The 20,306-nt window shown below is 53.1% G+C and overlaps 7 protein-coding genes across 7 annotated transcripts; 3 read left to right on the top strand and 4 right to left on the bottom strand.

The window, feature by feature from the left end:
• Nucleotides 1–85: 85 nt before the first annotated feature.
• Nucleotides 86–4,132, bottom strand: BO94DRAFT_490434 (U2 snRNP complex subunit HSH155). Its single transcript, XM_025609120.1, has 2 exons — nt 3,986–4,132; nt 86–3,927 (listed from the first exon to the last, which is right to left on the bottom strand). Exons 1-2 carry the CDS (start codon nt 3,993–3,995, stop codon nt 236–238), a joined length of 3,702 nt encoding a protein of 1,233 aa, XP_025468382.1. The 5' UTR covers nt 3,996–4,132; the 3' UTR covers nt 86–235.
• A 2,644-nt stretch (nt 4,133–6,776) lies between these two features.
• Nucleotides 6,777–8,091, bottom strand: BO94DRAFT_545464 (putative plasma membrane SNARE protein (Sec9); the record flags this gene model as incomplete). The annotated part of the gene is made up of 2 exons (XM_025613239.1): nt 6,777–6,836; nt 6,892–8,091. 2 exons carry the CDS (start codon nt 8,089–8,091, stop codon nt 6,777–6,779), a joined length of 1,260 nt encoding a protein of 419 aa, XP_025468383.1.
• Nucleotides 8,092–8,573: 482 nt separating this feature from the next.
• BO94DRAFT_534248 (Sec1 family protein) lies at nt 8,574–11,055 on the top strand. The gene is made up of 4 exons (XM_025611495.1): nt 8,574–8,694; nt 8,771–8,966; nt 9,217–9,428; nt 9,478–11,055. Exons 1-4 carry the CDS (start codon nt 8,617–8,619, stop codon nt 10,972–10,974), a joined length of 1,983 nt encoding a protein of 660 aa, XP_025468384.1. The 5' UTR covers nt 8,574–8,616; the 3' UTR covers nt 10,975–11,055.
• Nucleotides 11,056–11,057: 2 nt separating this feature from the next.
• On the bottom strand, nt 11,058–14,450 carry BO94DRAFT_490441 (telomere length regulation TEL2 family protein). The gene is made up of 6 exons (XM_025609121.1): nt 13,557–14,450; nt 13,161–13,508; nt 13,019–13,105; nt 12,429–12,969; nt 11,666–12,382; nt 11,058–11,588 (listed from the first exon to the last, which is right to left on the bottom strand). The coding sequence occupies exons 1-6, from the start codon at nt 14,422–14,424 to the stop codon at nt 11,126–11,128; spliced, it is 3,024 nt and encodes a 1,007-aa protein (XP_025468385.1). The 5' UTR covers nt 14,425–14,450; the 3' UTR covers nt 11,058–11,125.
• Nucleotides 14,451–14,577: 127 nt separating this feature from the next.
• On the top strand, nt 14,578–16,476 carry BO94DRAFT_490446 (NEDD8-activating protein UBA3). Its single transcript, XM_025609122.1, has 6 exons — nt 14,578–14,839; nt 14,889–14,990; nt 15,041–15,046; nt 15,115–15,194; nt 15,247–15,543; nt 15,594–16,476. Exons 1-6 carry the CDS (start codon nt 14,811–14,813, stop codon nt 16,343–16,345), a joined length of 1,266 nt encoding a protein of 421 aa, XP_025468386.1. The 5' UTR covers nt 14,578–14,810; the 3' UTR covers nt 16,346–16,476.
• Nucleotides 16,347–17,926, bottom strand: BO94DRAFT_565288 (DNA-directed RNA polymerase core subunit RPC40). The gene is made up of 3 exons (XM_025614486.1): nt 17,824–17,926; nt 17,653–17,757; nt 16,347–17,572 (listed from the first exon to the last, which is right to left on the bottom strand). The coding sequence occupies exons 1-3, from the start codon at nt 17,866–17,868 to the stop codon at nt 16,601–16,603; spliced, it is 1,122 nt and encodes a 373-aa protein (XP_025468387.1). The 5' UTR covers nt 17,869–17,926; the 3' UTR covers nt 16,347–16,600.
• Nucleotides 17,927–18,177: 251 nt separating this feature from the next.
• On the top strand, nt 18,178–20,288 carry BO94DRAFT_534252 (NADH-quinone oxidoreductase subunit D). Its single transcript, XM_025611496.1, has 3 exons — nt 18,178–18,959; nt 19,021–19,741; nt 19,799–20,288. Exons 1-3 carry the CDS (start codon nt 18,288–18,290, stop codon nt 19,834–19,836), a joined length of 1,431 nt encoding a protein of 476 aa, XP_025468388.1. The 5' UTR covers nt 18,178–18,287; the 3' UTR covers nt 19,837–20,288.
• The last annotated feature ends 18 nt before the right edge of the window (nt 20,289–20,306 follow it).

Here is a 20,306-nt window from a genome sequence, read left to right on the forward strand (position 1 = left end):
CATCGAATTGCGGGGAAATCAGATCATTTGATGAATGACGCTGGAGATCGGGGAAGACTTGAAGCTCTTACAAAGGACTGGCTAAAGGTGAAAGGAAATGCCATACTACTATATCTTGTAAAGTGTACACGCCAATCCCGCCAGAGAAACACCATAATCGAACAGCCCAGATGCAAAGGTAGACACAAAGGTAAAGTAGAAAAGGCAGAAAGATACAGAATTATGCGCTGGCTTTTCAAACTATGATCGACAACTCGGCCCGGTCCAGCCCATCGTCCTCCAGCCCGGGATAGTAGGGAATCATCGCGTCCGCACTCTGCACGTAGGCATCGTTGTACAGCCGCCAATATGGCACCCGCACCTTGCGCGCCGGGTGGAACAGACCTGCCCACACGTAGTTCATCACCACTCCCGTGCCCACGGCCATCCGGATTGCATCAATGGCCTCAATCACACGGTCGATCACGTGCGGGCTGGTCTCGAAGATGTTGGGGAACACCAGGTTCAGAAGATGCACCATCGCGTCTTCACAGCCCAGTCCAACCACGCCCAGCGCAATATGCTTGACAACGCTGGCTGCCGTCTGCCGATGCACCTGATCCCGATCGATGAGAGCATCCTCCAGCAGTGGCGTCACTGCATACACGTAATCCTTGGCCATCTCGCCAATGTACTCGAACAAGAAGGACATGGCCTTCAGCACACCGTTCTGGACGTTCAATTCTGGAACACGGTATTCGTTCATCAACGCCGGGAGCACGGTAAAAGGCGCACAAGTCTCAGCCACAATACCAATGGCGACGGCGGTACACACACGCGATTGACGTTCCTGGACACGGAGGTTGTTGAGCAGCGTCGCCAACACATCCTGGGGACCAATGGCCTTGGCAATGAAACCGAACGTGTTGTTGGCAGCACGGCGGATACCCTTCTTGTGCGCCTTCAGCATGTCCAGCAGCTCGAAACAGATACGCATCCACTCGCGGGCATTGACCGACTCCGGGCCACGATCCGCAATACGACCAACCAGATCGATGGTGTTCTCTTGCACCTTCTCGTGACGGTTACGCAGGATAGGGGTGAGTCGAGGCAGCAGATCCCGGATAGGAGGCTGCATCTGGTTGATACCGACCACGGTGACAATCGAACGGAGAGCACCCAGGATGGATCCAAGCACCTCGGGGTACTCCTCACCCAGGTATTCGTAGAGCACAATACCAAGCTTGCCCATCAGTTGGTCCTCTCCGCACTGCTTCATGACCATGGCAATGCGTGAGATCAGATCCGCAGCCTGCTGGCGGACCGTGGCGGATTTGTTGTTCAGTCTCCACAGAATGGTACTGACAATCTGGGGGAGATACGGCTTGCAGCGAGTGCCGAGGGCGTTGACGACGGTTCCAAAGCCGTTGAGGATCACAATATCCTCAATGCTCTGTTCCTGGAAGGCATAGAGGACACCATCAATGAGTCTCTCCTCCAGCCGCTCGGAGATATCAGCAGCGCCAAGGGCAGCGATCAGCTTCTCGACGGTTTCGACAGTCATCTTCCGGTAGGGCTCGCTTTCATCTTTGAGGTTGTTCACAACGCGCTCCAAAATCTCGCCCACGCCGACCTTCTGGCCGAGGTCGACAGTCGTATCGACCACCTGGCGATAATTCCTCCTGTCCAGGGCCATACGGCGCACCCAGAAGCTCTTGAAGAAGTCGGTCAACACATGTTCCTTCAGGTAGCTGGCTGTCACACCATCAGTGCTGGCGCACTGGGAAACCACCTTCAGGACAACCTTCTTCATCTCTTCATCCGGGGAGCCGAATTCACGAAGCAAAATCTCCATGATCTGACTGGTATAGTAATTGGCATATTCCTCGTCCATGAGGGGAATGATGTAACCGACGGCCTTCAAGAATGCAGCCAGACCCTTACCGCGTTGCTTCCTGGCTCCAGTCCACAAGGGGTTGAGGATCTCATCGAAACTTTCGATACCATAGGGGTTGGCGGCCTCGGCCAGCGCAGCCACAGCCAAAGCGGTGACTGTTCGGACCTTGGCTTGCTCGTCACTGAGATTGTCGGCAATACAGTCGACCAGGCCTTTCAGATGAGGAAGAATGGCACAACCCATGAGAATAGGAATCTGCTGGACAATCTTGACACCCGTATGGCGGGCCTGCCACGACTTCTTACTCCGACACACGGCACGGAGGAAGGGAAGAAGCGCAGGGATACCCAGTGCAGAAGCAACGACAGCAAACGCTCGAGCAGTCGTGTTACGGACATACTCGTCGACATGGTCGATATCAGGACGCATCGTACTAATCATCGTGGCAAGACCGGCCGCCTTGGCCAGGTTAGAGATAATTTCACGACCTTCCACACGAGCATAGTAGTCTTGGTCGATCAGCAAGGGCTCGATGACGACGAGGATCTTGTGAACGTAAGGACGGACAAGGTCGTCCAGCTTGTACAAGACACGGTCGATGACCTTGACCAACAGATGGCGCTCCTGGTCTTCAAGAGACTTCTCCATCAGAAGAGGGAGAATCTGGTTGAATAGAGGCCCGGCACCGAACTGCCGCGCGTTGTCGGTGAGCTGACGCAGTGCTGTCTTTCTCATCGGTGGAGTGCCGTTCTTCACTTTCAGCAAAAGTCTCATGATCTTCCGCTCTTTCAGCTCCTCCACAGACATCGCGCTCTCATCTCCACCTTCCATCAGCTTTCCAAAGTACGCCATATCTTCTGGCTTAAAGAACTGTAAATCACCAACACCGGGGATTTCGGTTGGGAGCTGCTTGCCCAATTGACGAGCGCTCTCCGGCTCCTGCATCATGAAACCTCCAACGCCCGTTGCACTGGCCATTGGCGCTGGTGTGGCCATGAGCTTCCTGGCGGGGTTCCGAATCGGGGCATAGCCCGGAGGAGGCTCGAGGATCTTGTAGCCCTCCGATGGCAGCATCATATCAAGTTCTTCGTCCGACAGAGGAGCATTGCGCGCAGAGATATCAGTTCCAAAGCTGGATGGCATCACAGGTACACCTACTTGGGAAGGGTGCATCGGGGTAGCAAGCCCTGGGTTGCCCACGGGGGTTGCTGCGGCAAGGGCCGGTGCCTGATCCCATCGTGAACGGCGTTTGGGGGCATCCTCGGCGGCGCCTGGAACAGCCGGTGCGGGCGTTTGGTCCCAGCGAGATCTCTTGGCCTTGGAGTCTGCGGGCTGCGCGGCCTCACCCTCTGGTGCCGACTCTGTAGGCTCCGCTGCCACATCCCACCGCTGCTTACGCTTGCGACCGGTGGCGACCGAGACCGTAGAGCCCGCTTCGGCGTTTTCCTTGTCCTCCAGCGTCAAGGTGGCCTGATGTTCCTGAACATCGTCCTCTCCACGGCCCTGCTTGTCTGCGATCAGCTTCTGCACACGCTCTTCTTCTTTCTCAAGCTCACGCAGAGCCATAACTTCACGGTATGTCTGGCCGTCCTCCCCTTCCACGTTTGCATGTGTGTTCGCGGCAAACGGATCAGCGCGCGTAGGCGTCAGCGGGCCCCGGTTAAAGCGACGCTTCTGATAATCGGTCTCGCGATCTGCAATCCGGGCCGCCTTCTCGCGCCCGAGAAGAATGTCCTCCTCTTCCACGCCATTGCCCTGGGCAAACTCATCTATCTGACTTCTGGTCGCTGTGTATTGGCCCACCAAGCGGTGGCCTCCGTCCGCATCCTCCATTTCATCATCATCTCCATTGACGGCGATAGAAGTGTCGTATCCCGCAAACTTGTCATTGCCCTCGCGTTCGTAAAGGGTGGTGTCGAAGGATTCAGTCAGGGAGGCCTTGGTCGAGTTGTCAGTGCGCTGGCTAGACGGATCAAAGGTCCTAGAACCTTTACTCGCAGCTGCAGCAGCATTCCGCTCAGCTTGGAGCCTTCGGACGGCTTCGAAATCAGCTGTAGGGATGGTTAGCCCGTGATGACAAGAGTCGGGTTCGCAATCGGGGGGACCTACCGTCGGACATGGTGGCGGTGGTAGAGATCCCAAAGACGAGATAGAGAACAAACACTCCCAGGCAGGGGTAACAGCAGCTACATTCGGATCAAAAAAGCGGTAATGGCGACCTTTTGGGGGCGATAGAGGACGCTGCGCTGATGTCTCGCGATGAAAATATCAGAGGACGTGAGGTGAAGTTCGGCGGCGGGAGTAGATTGATGACTAATTGCACGTGACTTTCACGTCATATAGATAGCACTATACTCTTTTCTTTCTCACTGTTTTCTCTTCTATCATATCATCTCTTAAGAAAAGGAAATTTAGTGGCGTATTGAAATACTTACTGGCTGTCAATGCCATGCAGTACCATTTATGGTCTGGCCATTGGGGAAAGAAAGAAAGAAAGCACATGGCAAACCATGCCATTATCCAGCCTGCCACGATAATATGCAATTTATAAATCAAGCTGAAAACTTTGTGCTATGGCTTAAAAGGCCCCTAAGACTTGTACAAAGCTAATGGTGAACAAGTGTGGCCAATGAAGATGGATATCAAACATGTCCTGAGAAATATATATTCCGATGCGGCTACATAAACATTTTCTTATGTAGAACCACTATGTGAGAATTATACATTTGTACGGTCAAGAAACCTAGACAAAAGTTGACTTAAATGATGATGTTCGTCATAGATCCCGATCAGATCGACAATACTAGGCTGAAGAGTGAGCAGCTAGCAAGGAGGCTCAAGCATCCTTATACTATAGAGACACGAAAACGAGATCTGGATTACCTAATTGGTAGGATCTCTTGTTCTTTCACCCGTATAGCTTGTTATTAAGACATGGGAGCCATGCATGTATTTATCATGATTATGCAAGTCTTCAAGGCTAAAATTATACAATGAGTTGACTTAGCTTCCAGGCTACCCTCATGTTACGTTGAAGTCACTTATATCGAGAAAGAGCCTCCACCATGAAGCGGTACCAATGATGCCTGAAGTCCTCCTCTGTGTCATTTGGAAGGAATAATCTAGGGATTGAATCGAGTGTTTCTAATTCTATCATGACTTCTGAGCTACACATATAGCGGTAAGTCGCGACCAACAAGGTATTGTCCAGCAACGAGTGTCCCATGCTGCATTAGAACTCCGTTCTCCCACGGCCATAGACTGGACAAGTGAGCTCCGCCAGACATATATTCTAGCCCATCCGTGCCGTGATGTGAGCAGTAATGGCATATCAATCCGAATTAAAGCTCACCAATATGAAAGGGATGGTAGGTTCTACTGTGCAGTGGATCTAGCTAGGACTCTAAACCTATGCACCGAGTAGAACAATCCCTAAGTAACAGCTATAAATCAGCTCCAACAAAGGCTACATGCTACCTACCACATAGCACCACCCTGAATGTCTTACCTGCACCAAGAACCCAGCAGCAGCACCACCATCTACTCCAACCTCAACCTCAACCCACCATACCGAGATTACATACCACAAACAAGTAAAAACGCGTCACAATCTTTCAAGCCCAAGTTCCACATAAGAGAAATGCGTCTTTTCCTCTTCACCAATGACTTCTCATTTCATTCTCAGTCATAATTAACAATAGATTAAACCGAAAACCAAAATGAAGGGCCCGTCCACCAAGCAATGACATCATGTATCCATTTCCCACGCACCACGCGACAAAACCTTACCGGGAAACACAAAACCCAAAACCCAAAACCCAAAACCAGAAAATCCGAAAATCCTCAGTTGTGAGACAACGAAAGCAATAATCAAATCTAGGACTAATCAAATAAATGAATAATTAAAAAGCCAAAAATCGAAATAATCAAAGAAATCATCCTGCTGGATACTGGGATAGGTGTTCCATCTGGCCCGTCCCCACTTTGTTTCAGCCCAATATTAATTGCGGACTGTAGCAGATTAATGGCTGGAAACCTCAACGGTTTCCGCGAGGCCATTGCACGTCCCCCGGTGGGACTTGTGGGATGTAGACACTAGACGGACTAGCATCGACATGCCATTCTTAGTTAGTTGGATCGGGTCTGGTTGCTGTTGCACATGAACTCGGACTTGTATAGTGTAGGTATACGTCAGCTCCTTGTGTGGTTGCATCGGGTGGGATTCCTTTTGATTACTTTGGTCCTGGAAGTGCGGGTTGGTTGGTTGGTTGATTGATTGCGACGGAGGTCCGGGTACACAGACGGTCTGATATTGCACGAGTAATATATTATATAGGTGATGTTTCAGTTCGTGTTGGTTGTTTATTACCTGCGTTAGTGCTTTATTGTGGTGGTGGAGATGGCTCGACTGGTCTGTTGCACCGGCATCAGGTGAGGTGAGGTGATACGGGGCTGAGTGATATGGCTGGGCCTGGCTGTAGTGGGCTCATTACCATGCCTACTTGGTAGGCAGAAGCAATTACAAAGCAGTTTGTGGAACTCTGCTGAATTTGGTGCATACCATGGCTGACCTCGTGGAGACAGAAGTGTTCCCCGAGGCAGATTGAATAAAGTACTCGTGTAGCCCTAGAGGAAATTGCCTCCGTACTACGTAGTGCATGGAGCATCTTCAGAAGCAGAGTAGGAGCCAATGACACACGCGATGACCTCAACCCCCGAGGGAGCGTCACATCTCTATTCGCGACTATTAGTTCCTCCATATGCAAAGAGCAATGGCCGGAAGGTTGACAGCAAGCAATGTAGTGTAATACCCAGAACGCCAAGGATATGTAGAAAGCGGTGATATGCACAATAAGGAATCGACAGCACCAGGCAGTCAGGGATGGCTCTAGTAGACAGCCTAGCGGATTCGGTCCAGCTTGGCCCGGTTCATGGCAATCTGGTCGTCGACAAAGTCGCTCTACAACCGAGTCAGTCACACGTCGAGTCCGGGTCAATGATCCCGAGAGACTTACCTTGCCGGTGATCCGCTCCAAATGACGGTTCTGTTCGTCCAACTCGCGACCCGTGGCCCGGGCAAGTCCGTTCAAACGGCCCGCAGCCCCCGACAGCAGATCCAGATTCTGCTCGATCTCATTTTCCATCGCCTCATCCTCGCTGTCCGCCTCGAACTGATATTTGGCACGCTCAGTGACATTCGTCCGGGAGCGGGTGGTCTGCTTGGCTGCTTCTCTATCGATTTCTCTGAATGTGCGCTCCATGCGCTGGTTGGTCTTGAAGGCCTCCTTCTCGGTGCCCTCGCGGGTATCCCGCTCGGCTCGGTGCGTGTTCAAGACCCGCTCATCACGCTCCCGGCGCCGCCGAGCACTGGTAAAAGGGTTGGACACGTGAACAGCGAACATGCTCTTGTTCAGGGTCTTCAGCTCCTTGGCTTTCTCCTCCGCAATGCGTCCCTCCACCGTGGCAACATCTAAGCTCCTCTCCGCATCATGAATCCGCTCTCCCTGGGCACCCAGACGAGCAAGGGTCTCTCGCCCCGTCTCTTCGGCCTGTGCAGCAATACGGAGGGCATTACGAGTCGAAGCGACATCACCCTGCTTGATGAACCGCATATCCTGTTTGATCGTCTGAATTTCCTCGTCTTCCTCCTCCTCAGCAGTGAGGTTCCGCTCCTGGTAAGTCGATGTGTTGTATTCATTGCTGCCGCCGCCGTAGGCGGCTGATCCTTCGGAATAGGGAGGGGGAGGAGCGCCGCCGGCCTGCTGCTGTTGCTGAACACGTTCCCGAGCGCCTCCAAAAAGAGCATCTCTGTTGCCATCCGCGGGGTCATTGGGATCGGCGCTGCCTAAACCTCCGTAGCCGCCAGGGCCGTAGCGGGAAGCCGCAGGGGCAGCACCCCCGCCGCCAAAGCGGTCGGATCCATAGCCACCCTGATTTCCATATCGATTCGGCGCATAGCCCTGGTGTTTGTGGTCTCCGGGGATATTATGGGCGCCCGAAGGGTTGGCCGGTGGTGGTTGTTCTCCCGCCGGTAGAGGGGCCACTCCCGCCTGGATCTTGGCCTTGGTGTAAGGGTCTGTCGGGATGGGTTTAGCGTAGGGGTTGGCAGGTGGTGCCGGACTCTTGCTCTTCGATCGCGAGCCGAACAGCGCCAGACGGTTGGAGGAATCCTCCTCGTTATCGTCCCCGGACTTCTTGAAACCGAATCGGCCCATGGTGATTGAGATTAGTAGTATTAGGGTGAAAAAAGAGGGTGGGCCAGGAGAAGTGAGAAGAAATAGAGAAACGAGCGGTATCTTAAGGACCGAATAGAGGCCAGATGGAGGTAAGAAAGGGGACAAGAGAGGGACCAGCGCGAAAGATGTGAAACCGCGATAATAATAGTAGAGAATGGTCAGGGGAGCAGCAGTCAGAAACGCCTCCTTAGGCATTATTGGATGGAGGGTCGAGACCCAAGGCGGAGCGTATTACCGATACACCAGGTTTGGGGGCAGAATGGGGCGGATTGCACCCACGAGAGGGGCCATGACCGGTCATGACGGTACCAAAACCGTAGACATGACAGGCAGTGCAGCCCCTAATCCCATGCAGGCTAGCGCAGTGGCTGGACCCTTTCTCAGCCGCGAACCACCGCCGCTGCAAACATGCAAACGTGGCGGGCCAAGTTGTTGTCGCCTGGTTCACTTCCTCCATCTCACACTGCTCTCCAATCGCATCACGGAGAATGATTCACTGCAGTCATGGCGCCGTATCCAGGGTCTGATGCAGACTATTTTAGGGACAAGGCGCGTAGGGACTTGTTGACTCTCCTTGAAGGCGTGAGTAAGCCTCGACCTGTTTCTGAAGGCAGCAGCCATCCTCTTCGCGTCGTGCATGGGCTGAATCTTGGTGCAGGTCCGTGGTAAGAAAAACCTCGTCGTCAGTCAGGATCTGGCTGGGCCAGTCGGGCTGTTCGTCAAGTTCTCTCTGCTCCAGGAATATGGTGTAGATCGCGTGTTCCTGCTTGAGAATGGCAACGTGGACTCCACGCAGCGCAATGTCGTCTTCCTAGCTCATGCGGAAAAGATACGCCAGGTGCGGGCTGTGGCAGGTATGTCATTTCTTCCGGATCATCACCTGTTGCCCTCATTGTAAATTCTTTCTGTGCTTCGTCGCATTTGTGGCGGAGCCATTCCTCTATACTCTATACTCTTTGGGACAAACAGTAGATTACGCAGATCTATGCCCCACTCTACGTAGTCGGTTGAGAGTCCCAACATAGAGATTATATACAGCTCATTTCAAGACTTTCATTCTCGCATTCGATTGAAAGCCATCAGTGTGAGCTAACATTACTCTAGAACAGATTCAGCGCCTTCAGCGCAACGGCAATGTTGAACATGAGCTGTCCATATTCTGGGTCCCTAGGCGGACCCTTGTAAGCAATTCCATCCTGGAAGAAGCAGGCATTATAGGAGACGTGAATATTGCCGAGTTTCCCCTATACTTTGCCCCTCTGGAGCAAGACGTGTTGTCGCTGGAGCTGGATGACTCTTTTAGCGATCTGTACCTGGTAAGCAAGAATGACCTGCTTTTGAGGAGTCAGTTAACAAGGTTTATAGCACAAAGATCCGGGATGCATTTTCCACGCCGCAAAGGCCCTCATGGATATTCAGCAGCGACACGGTTATTTCCCTCGAATCATTGGCAAGGGTGACCATGCACGACGCCTGGCCGACCTCCTGTTGCGGATGAGAAAGGAGCTTGATGCCGAAGAGAGCTCAGGGCTGGCCGGAGTCTCTGCAAGAGGGCTTCTTCCCAGCGCCAGTACCGAAAGCCTCATAATCATCGACCGCCAAGTCGACTTTGGCACGGCCCTCCTTACGCAACTGACATATGAAGGATTGATCGATGAGACAGTGGGCATCAAGAACAACCAGGCAGACGTGGACACATCGATCGTGGGACCTACTGCGATGCCCCAGGCCCAGGAATCTTCCAAGGCACCCCAACAATCTTCAAAACCAGGCCAAAAGCGAAAGGTCCAACTAGACTCATCCGACCAACTTTTCAGCCAACTCCGTGACGCCAACTTCGCCATCGTAGGCGACATCCTGAACAAGGTAGCACGCCGTCTCGAAAGTGACTACGAAAGCCGCCATGCCGCCAAAACCACCACCGAGCTCCGCGAGTTTGTCAACAAACTACCCACCTACCAGCTAGAGCATCAAAGTCTCCGAGTCCACACCAACCTCGCCGAAGAAATCATGCGAACCACCCGTTCTGACATCTTCCGCAAGATCCTCGAAGTCCAGCAGAACAACGCCGCCGGCGCCGATGCCACATACCACCACGACGCCATCGAAGAGCTCATCGCTCGCGACGTTCCTTTGAAAACTGTCCTCCGACTCCTCTGCCTGGAATCCTGCATGTCCGGAGGCCTTCGACCCCGAGACCTCGAAAACTTCAAGCGCCAAATCATTCAAGCCTACGGCCACCAACACCTCCTCACCTTCTGTGCTCTCGAGAAAATGGAACTCCTCCAGCCCCGTTCCTCCGCCACCACCACACTCCTCCCCACCACCGGCGCCCAACCCGGCACCAAAACCAACTACGGCTACCTGCGCAAGAACCTCCGCCTCGTCGTCGAAGAAGTCAGCGAAAAAGAACCCAACGACATCGCCTACGTCTACAGCGGCTTCGCCCCTCTCAGCATCCGTCTCGTCCAATGCGTCCTGCAAAAGCAATACATCCTCTCCCTCGTCCGAGGCGGCCCCATCACCGCCGCAACCCCCAGCCCTGCCAGCGCCTCCTCCCCAGGCTGGCTCGGCTTCGACGACATAGTGAAGAGTGCTCGCGGCGCCACATTCAGCATCGTGCAAAAGGGTGACGATAAAGCCGTTCGAGCCCGTCAGACAATCAGCGGTACCACCGCAGCCAAGACCGTCTATGTCTTCTTCTTAGGCGGGATCACGTTCACGGAGATCGCCGCGTTGCGGTTCATTGCTGCGCAGGAGGCTCCCAGACGAAAGATTGTAATCTGTACGACGAGTATCCTTAACGGGGACCGAATGATGGATGCGGCGATCGAAAAGGGGAGTTTTACTAAGGTCGAATGAATGTGATAGTGGCAGTAGGTAGATGATATCATGATATCCTCTCTTAACTCTATAACGAGCAATACCATAGCATGCGCACACATACAACTTATCCCTTCCAAGTCTACTACACACGGCACTCCATCCAATAACCAAAGAAAACAAAGGTGACTTAATACCTAAACCCAGACCCCACCCCCATCAACCTACCCTGATACCTCTCCATCACCTCCCCCAACTTCACCATCACCCCCGCAGCCAACGTCCTCACCTGTTCCCGTGGATCACTGGCATCCTGTACCGGCGGCGTCCGATCAAATATCTCCCCTACCCACTCGCGCAACTCCATGACTTGCGTAGCGAACTCAGTAACCAGTCGCTCTTCTCCGGATGTTCCGGATGCGACGTTGAGGTCTACAGCCGCGAGGAACAGCGATAGAAGGGCGGAGAGAATGCCCGGGTCGTCGGAGATGGGACGGGCGTGGAGAGAGAGAAGGAAAGTGAGGGTTTCGTGGGTGAGGGCTGGGAGGTGCGGGGTGTGGGGACCCATGGTTGAGAGGGTCAGGGTGAGGGTTTGGATGAAGAGGGTGAGGAGGTGGGGGGTGTAGAAGGGGTTGTAGTTGGGGGCAGTGGAACTGTATCGTTCATTTGTTAGTGGGGATGGGAATGGTGGAGGGATGAAGATGTTGGGAGGGGGGGGGGGGTGGCTTACGAGGAGAATTGCATCATCATCATTTCGAAACGGCCTTTGAGGGGGTAGAAGAATCCGTCTGCGAGGACTTTGTAGAGGTCTTTGGCGGTGGATTTCTGGCGTTGGGCTTCGCGCTGCTGGCGCTTCTTTTCGACTTCCATTCGTGAGGAGAAGGTGCGGACTTTGAGGGCGTTGGGGCCGGAGAGAGTGTCTGAGGCGTTGGCGGCGAGTGGTTCGAGGGAGGCGCGTGATAGTTGCTTGGTTAGGCTGGCGATGGGGGATTCGGTCTCGGGGAGGTATAGGGCTTCGAGGGTGTTGGGGAGCTTTTTGGATGGGAATGAAGCGTCGGTGAGGCTGGGAAGGCCTAGGGCTTTTGCGTCTGCTTCGCCGTTTCCGCCGAGTTCGCGAGCGCTGAGACCTAGGGCTGTGAGGATTGCAGAGCGTTGGGGTTGAGATAGGTCTCCATCGAAGAAGATGGCCGAGAACCAGTGGCCCATTTTAAGGGGCTGGGATACAATCAGGGCGATCATGCTTTGGAGTTGGTATTCGTGGAATTTGAGGATCTTTCCATGTTCTTGTAAGCCCACGATTATGAGAGCTAGTTCTTCTAGGTTCTCTGCAAGCTCTGTTCCGAAGCCGGTCTTGCGTCGGATCAAGGAGGGGGCAGTGGTAAGGGCCAGCTCCCAGCGTTCGGTATTCTCGGTGTCGCGGAGATAGTTTATGAGGTCGTGGATATATCTAGGTTTATGTTAGAGACTGTTGATATTGTAATCGTTTGACTTACACTGGTGCAGTGGGTTTGTTGCGCTGGGCTAAGGTAGGGTCATCGTCAGAATCTGAAGCGTCTTCATCCGGCTTCTCATATGGGATGAGATCTTCGTCTTCCTCGTCCTCATCCTCCGAGTCGTTGATCTCTTCTATAGCAACGATCTTCGCTGCTCTGATATTCGGCTGCTTTGACGTGCTGGCCCGGGAGGTGGGTTGCTTCTTCGTCTGCGTTTCAGTCGGTTTTGCGGGTTCTTTCAGCGATTGAATCGATTCAGCAGGACCAATGCTATCGTTCGTTTTAGCGAGGGCAAGGTACCATAATGCTTCATCGCTTTCCATCTCTTCAAGATCGAACTTCATTCCCTTGCCCTGCTGTTCGATGATCTCCGAAATTGCGGTGCCAATCAGCATACCGAGGAAGCGAGCCCGTGGGGAAGAGGCCGCTAGACGGTTTGAAACCATATTGAGAAAGATTCCAGAGCGTCCGATGAAGTGCATTGCGGCCGGATCAAGGTGCCGGAGATAGCCCGCCGTTAGAAGGATGATTTGGGTGTTGGCTGAGAGATGTCAGTGCTTTTGACACGGATTGATGCCGCGATGATTTACCTTCTTGACATCTGATTGGGGCGTGCTTGATGTAAAACTTGTCGCCCGATTGATCCATACTCTTTCTAATCAGAGAATTTATCAAGTCTAAAGTACTTCGTGTCAGTAGGAGGATCATTGCCCGACTAACTTGTTCTCTTACCTTCTTCTTGCGCCAAAACCGCCAGTAAAGCACGGCGGAGCCCTACAGTATTGATTGAACCGCCCTGGCCTTTGGATAGCCAGTCAATAAGCTGACCCTGCAGATGTGGCCGCTTTGAGATGAGAACTGAACACAAAGCCGCCACGCTACTGATCGTCTGGCCTGACGTGCTGCTGGCTTTGTCACCAGGAATTTCACCCGAGAAGTGCCTCCGCTCGACATCCCGAAAGACAGCTTCGAGCATTGCCAGCTGCTCTGTTGGCCGGAGATGGTCAAAAAGCGCGCCGTATTGTTTGAGATTGGCTTGCTGAACAATGAGCCCAGTGTAAATTTCTCTGACCAATTGATCTGTGTTATGCTCAGCAAATGAGCCCGAGGAAGAGTCGTACTACCTACCTGTATATCCCAGGCTTAGCGATCTTCCGGCCAACAAAGCCACAGCTTTCCAAGTCTCCTCATCATCGGGAGCAATCTTCGAAGCCATGTGGCAGACATTCGAGCCCATCCAGGACGCATACTTTGAACCGTCTCCAACCCATGAGATTGTAGCAAGTCCGTCAAGCTCAGATACCAAAGTAAGTGCTTCCGCCGCCGTGGACAAAACTCTACTGGCTGCAATTAGTGAGAGCAGTTCTCTCCAGGCCACTTGCTTCTGTGTCGCATTGCTGTACAGACTCTCAATGTCCGCATGGAGACGAAAAGCAAAATCACTCGGCTCCAACAGGGCGGAGATGACTGCAAGGATGTCCCGAAGCTGTATATTTTGGCCCGATGATTTCGAATGCTGAGCCGATGAACGGCACGCAGTTATGAGAGAACGAAGCTGGGCCACCAAGCAGCTGATACCTGCAATGCTGCTAAGACACCTTAGCAGAGCAGCCCGTAACTTCTTATTCCATGATTTAGAGCCCCGAGAACGTGCATCAAGAGAGTCCCAATGGTCAGGAATTGTAATGTTCACCAATGCATTGAGGATCTGCGCTGTTACTGGGCGCGGGACTCGAATGTCAAAACCATCTGGAGCTGCAGTTTTATTTGATGGATCTAGAATGGCAAGGACCTGAGCAAGTTCGTCTTGGTCGGGCTTTGACTTCAAGACGGCCAAGATGTGATCTGACGATGTTGCGTCCCCGGGGAGATCGGCTTTGGGCCGGGCATCACGCCCGTCAGATGTCGTGGCTAGATACGATCCCTCCCCAGCAGGCGACAAAGCTGGTTGTTGGTCGTGATTGACTGTCTTAACAGCTATAAGTAGACCATCCATTTTATCAGCGTGACATTGCCTTCGTATTGATCCTGGGGAAGAAGAACCGAAATGCAAAAGTGGAGGAAATTGTATGGAGCGGAGGGGTCACGTGGGGCGGTGCTGTATCGATCCCCCACGAGCCACCATCCAGCCCATCGTCATCTTCCATCGGTTTCCCCCGCGCAATCTGCGAACTCCAGATATCGAATTAAATCTCCACATAGCTGAAGGAAGTTGCGCTATCACTTGGATTGAAAACTCGATCTCCAACGTCCATATCGCCACCCAGGTGCTCTCAATAACTGTACCTCAAAAACACAAAGAAGCACTTCTTTATACAACAAGATCTAGAGTAGAGGCGGTTCCGTGTTGTGGTCTGATTGAACTAGAGAATACTCATAAGAATGGCATCTTCAGACCCATCTATCCGATGGTGAGGCTGCTCTCTTCAGGTCATTCTCATAACTGCTCATACCTTCCAGGAAACATCTGTACAGAGTCCTGACCAAGTCAGGCCCCTTCAGCGATGAGGACTGGGTCCCTGGGCAAGAAACCATAAGCGCTTTAGAGTCATCGAAAGTTCTGTGCGTATTTACGAACGTCTTGATACCATCAACTCGCTAACGCGGTACAGAGTCATGTTAGTATAAGTGATTCCATACTTCATTTTAGAACGTCAATAGACGGCTGACTGAAAGCCACTTACAGAGGCGCTGGAGGCCTAGGCTGCGAGATCCTAAAGAATCTTGCCTTATCAGGCTTCAAAGACATCCATGTCATTGACATGGGTAAGTGCCTCCCTCATCATGCACCAACAGAGCCAACGCATAACACGCACAGATACAATCGATATTTCCAACCTGAACCGACAGTTCTTGTTTCGCCAATCAGACATCGGCAAGCCTAAAGCTGAAGTTGCCGCCGCGTTTGTAGAAAGACGAGTCAAAGGCGTCAAGATCACCCCGTACGTAGGGAAGATCCAGGACAAAGACGAAGATTACTACATGCAATTCAAGATCGTTGTCTGTGGTCTCGATAGCATTGAAGCTAGACGATGGATCAATTCTACATTAGTCGGGATGGTCGATTTCGAAGACCCAGAAAGTCTGAAGCCACTCATTGACGGAGGAACAGAAGGTAGGGTACTCCCTTATCACAAAGTAAAAACCGCCACTGACCAATTCCAGGATTCAAGGGCCAGGCGCGTGTGATTCTACCCACACTCTCCTCTTGCATCGAGTGTCAGCTCGACATGCACGCCCCTCGACCTGCCGTTCCACTTTGCACTATCGCAACAATCCCCCGCCAACCCCAACACTGCATCGAATGGGCTCATCAGATCGCCTGGCAGGAAAAGCGCAAAGACGAACCATTCGACACCGACGACATGGAGCACATCGGCTGGGTGTACAACACTGCTCTCGAGCGCGCAAAGCAGTTCAACATTCCCGGCGTCACTTTCCAGATGACTCAAGGAGTAGTGAAGAACATCATCCCTGCGATCGCCTCGACCAACGCCGTGATCGCAGCCGCGACTACCTCCGAGGCGTTGAAGATCGCTACCTCGTGCAACCCTTATCTTGAGAACTACATGATGTACGCGGGCGAGGAAGGTGTCTACACCTACACCTTCGAGGCGGAGAAGAAACCGGACTGTCCTGTGTGTGGAAACTTGGCCCGGAAGTTGACAGTGGATCCGAATATGACGCTTGAAGAGTTCATTGAGACGCTGGGAGAGCGACCGGAAGCACAGCTGAAGAAGCCAAGCATGAGAACGGAGGAGAAGACGCTCTATCAACGCTTTCCGCCCCAGCTGGAGGAACAGACTCGACACAATCTGAAGCTCAAGTTGAAGGAGCTGATTGAGAATGGCCAAGAGATCGCAGTCAGTGACCCGGCGTATACTATTGATTTCCGCTTCCGACTGGCATTTCAATGAGCAGGTGAATCATGTTCGAGATGGACCTGCGACTACATTATCAAGAATCCCGATGCTGCTATGATCATCTTCAAGACCTAGGAACTCAAATCTGCTTTTTCTATCTCAAAAAGATCCCAGTCCAGACTCCCAGCAATTGTAAAGAAGGTTGTCACCAACTTTTCGTAAATGTACAAAATCAACAAGACAATCCAACGCCAGGCCAATGCATTATATAGCTTTGAATCATTTTTCGGGTTGAGTCATGGACCTGACTTAGCGCATAAGGTCCGTCAAACCCCTCTTCCATCTGGCGCATTTCAGCTTCAGCACCTTGACACTTTCCAGGAAGAGGCTGTCGCTGTCGAACTGGCCAACACTTTCGATGTTGAAGATGAAGTGGTCGCGGACGCGACCGAGCTTGACCTTGCCCTGGAATTCCTCGTGTCTGAGACACTCTCTGCTGACGGTATCATTGAATGCATCAACGACCACAGCCTTCTGTTCGCCTTCGTGGCCCTCATATCCGCTTCCCTTCTGCGAGGCCTCCTCCCGAGTGACCGGCTCAAGGCCGATAACACCGCTGGGGAAGCACTTGGCGAACTTCTTGGCGTCATCTCCGATGATGGGACGGAGGATCTTGATATCGGGCAAGAGACGGTAGGAGGCCGTGGCGACGGGCGAGAATTTGGCATGGTCGGCACCAATACCCTTGATGCAGTGAAGTTCCATCTCGATAGCCTGGCCCGGACGAAGCTTGGCGATCAAAATATCCGGGTTCACGGGCTGGATCGCATCCATGCCAACGAAGAATTGTTCCTGGCGACCAACGGGGTGGAAGGTGATATCCTTGGCGTAAACATGCGCGTTCTTGTAAAGCTTGCGGGGATCCTCTTCCTGGGGATCAGCGTCGGGGTTCTTGGTGCATTCGACGTCCAAGCGCAACACGATGGTATTGTAGTCGGCGGGGCTGCTGCCCTCCGGATCATCTTCGGTGGGCTTCTTGAACCAGCGCATCCAGTTGATACCCTCCACCGAACCCTTGAAGGGAATCAGACCCAGACGTTGTGCGAGAACTTCATCCTGGATGACAGAGGTGTTGTTGTGGACGAAGACGAATTCAATGGCGATGCTGGGCACTTCGGCCATGAGGATACGGCGGAAAGCATTGGCGATGGAGGCGTCGACACCGATCAGGGAAAAGGACGCTTCGAATTGCTCGTTACGGTGGAATTCGATCTTGAGGTCCTGTCGGCGAGAGATGTGTGAGCGCAAAGTAGAGAGAAGTGAATGGCAACGCGAGCGCAGCTAGATGTCTACCGACGTACATTCTTGAATTTTTCTAGGGACCATTCGTGCGATTCGCCGGGCCAATGGCCAGGGAAATCTGTCGAGGGGATGTTGGAGACGGTCTCCGGGTTGATGTCGATGAGCTGGAATCGCAATCAGCATGTGACGGGAGAAAGGTCGGAAAATGAGGACAGATGGACGGAGCATACCCTTCTGCGATCGAGCTCCTCCTGCGACGGGACGAGAGGCGCCATGATGGACGAGGGAGTGAGGTAAGGTGGGGGAGGGGGACGAGGTGGAAGAGGGACGATCTGGAGGGAGCATAGGAAAAGTTCTTTGGCTGCGGCGGCAGTATTTTCTGCAGGCCGCAAGGCGGACAGAGGAACAGCAGGGGGTGTCTATAACACACTCGGTATTCCTGGTGGACGGGCACTAGCGGCGGAAGGTATAGAGGGGGGCTGGCAGACCAACCAGAGGCGGGCTGATGACCATAGCTCTGCTCACGTGACTACCCAAAATGTATCTCGCCAGGAAGCGCAACCTCCAACGAGCAGCAAGCGTCAGTCCGCATCGACCCCAATCCCGCCAATTCCCCCTCTTCCACCCCAATTGCGCCTGGATTGAGGGCTCCTCCGCCTCACCTCCTCCTGGTCCTCACTCCCCGCTCTCCCGAATGGCTGCTTCCTTCACCCGCCTGGCGGGCAGCACGCCCAAAAGGCTCTGCCTCCGCCCCTCTACCTTCTCCAGACACAGTGCTATCCCCAGATGCCGGACGATCGCGACGTCGCTGCCTCGCCGCGCAGCTGAGCCCACCAGCTACCAGGCCACCCGCCTTATCCCGACCGATCCGACCTTCACATCTCTGGCCAACAAGGAGGGCCCTTCGGAGGCTGAGGTCGCCGCCGGCCTCGAGTCTGAGGACGTTGGAGCTGGCCGCAAGATCCGTCACTACACTGTCAACTTCGGTCCTCAGCATCCGGCTGCTCACGGTGTGTTGCGTTTGATTCTGGAGCTCAATGGTGAAGAGATCGTCCGCGCCGATCCCCACGTCGGTCTGCTTCACCGTGGTACCGAGAAGTTGATCGAATACAAGACCTACATGCAAGCCCTGCCGTACTTCGACCGATTGGACTACGTTTCCATGATGACCAACGAGCAGTGCTTCTCCCTGGCCGTGGAGAAGCTGTTGAACATTGAAATCCCCGACAGAGCCAAGTACATCCGGACGCTGTTCGGTGAGCTGACACGAATCCTGAACCACCTCATGTCCGTCCTTTCCCACGCGATGGATGTTGGTGCTCTGACGCCTTTCCTGTGGGGTTTCGAGGAACGTGAGAAGCTTATGGTAGGCGTTCTCTGAATTCGGACCATTTGAGCCGCGATAACTGACCCGGGCGTCCGAATAGGAATTCTACGAGCGTGTCTCCGGTGCCCGTCTCCACGCTGCCTACGTCCGCCCTGGTGGTGTGTCCCAAGATCTGCCCCTTGGTCTCCTCGACGATATCTACCAATGGGCTACCCAGTTTGGTGACCGCATTGACGAGACCGAGGAGCTGCTCACGGATAACCGTATCTGGAAGGCCAGAACCCAGGGTGTCGGTGTTGTCCCTGCTGCTGATGCTCTCAACATGAGTTTCACTGGTGTCATGCTGCGTGGTTCCGGTGTCCCATGGGATATCCGCAAGTCCCAGCCTTACGATGCTTACGACCAGGTTGAGTTCGACGTCCCGGTGGGTGTCAACGGTGACTGCTACGACCGTTATCTCTGCCGTATGGAGGAGTTCCGTCAGTCCCTGCGCATTATCCACCAGTGCCTGAACCAGATGCCCGCCGGACCCGTCCGTGTTGAGGACTACAAGATCTCTCCCCCTCCTCGTGCGGCCATGAAGGAGAACATGGAGGCCCTGATCCACCACTTCCTCCTATTCACCAAGGGTTACGCCGTTCCCCCGGGTGAGACCTACTCCGCTATTGAGGCCCCCAAGGGTGAGATGGGTGTGTTCCTGGTCAGTGACGGTAGCGAGAGACCCTACCGGTGCAAGATCCGTGCTCCTGGATTTGCTCACTTGGGTGGTTTCGACCAAGTGTCTCGTGGTCACCTTCTTGCCGACGCTGTCGCCATTATCGGTACGATAAACCCCCTCCCTCCCTCATATTCCACCCTAACTAACCAATTGCCTCCAGGAACGATGGATCTCGTGTTCGGTGAAGTTGACCGGTAGATAACGATACGGGATAGGCCGTCTAAATCTCCAAAGACCACCTGTATAACAGCTCCTCAAGACACAAACACAAACACAAACACTACACATGCATGACCCTGATAATATTGGTGCCAAGAAAAAATAACCCCCACATTAGAAGTGACAGATATCCCAAAGAAAGCAAGAAAGAAAGTTAATTTGTCCAGCTTGTGCGAGTCGAGTCGAGTTTGTGTAACAGGTTGAGTTGCTGTGGCGATTTAAACCAGCCCAACTGTACCAATCAAATGTCGTTTTCATGGCGTTGTGCTTTTTTTTTTCCTTCTATTTTTCTTTTTTCCTATTGTTGTTCTGTCTGTGTCGTTGATGCCGTCCGTCCGTCTTCGCACCCTTTTTCTTTATTTTATCCCGATCTATCTTGAATCTGTGTATAGTGACTCGAAATATTGAGTATGATTGATTGATTGATTCGGTTTTTTTTTTTTTTGGTA

The sequence above is a fragment of the Aspergillus sclerotioniger genome (genome assembly GCF_003184525.1).
Source record: "Aspergillus sclerotioniger CBS 115572 chromosome Unknown BO94scaffold_11, whole genome shotgun sequence".
NCBI lineage: Eukaryota > Fungi > Ascomycota > Eurotiomycetes > Eurotiales > Aspergillaceae > Aspergillus > Aspergillus sclerotioniger.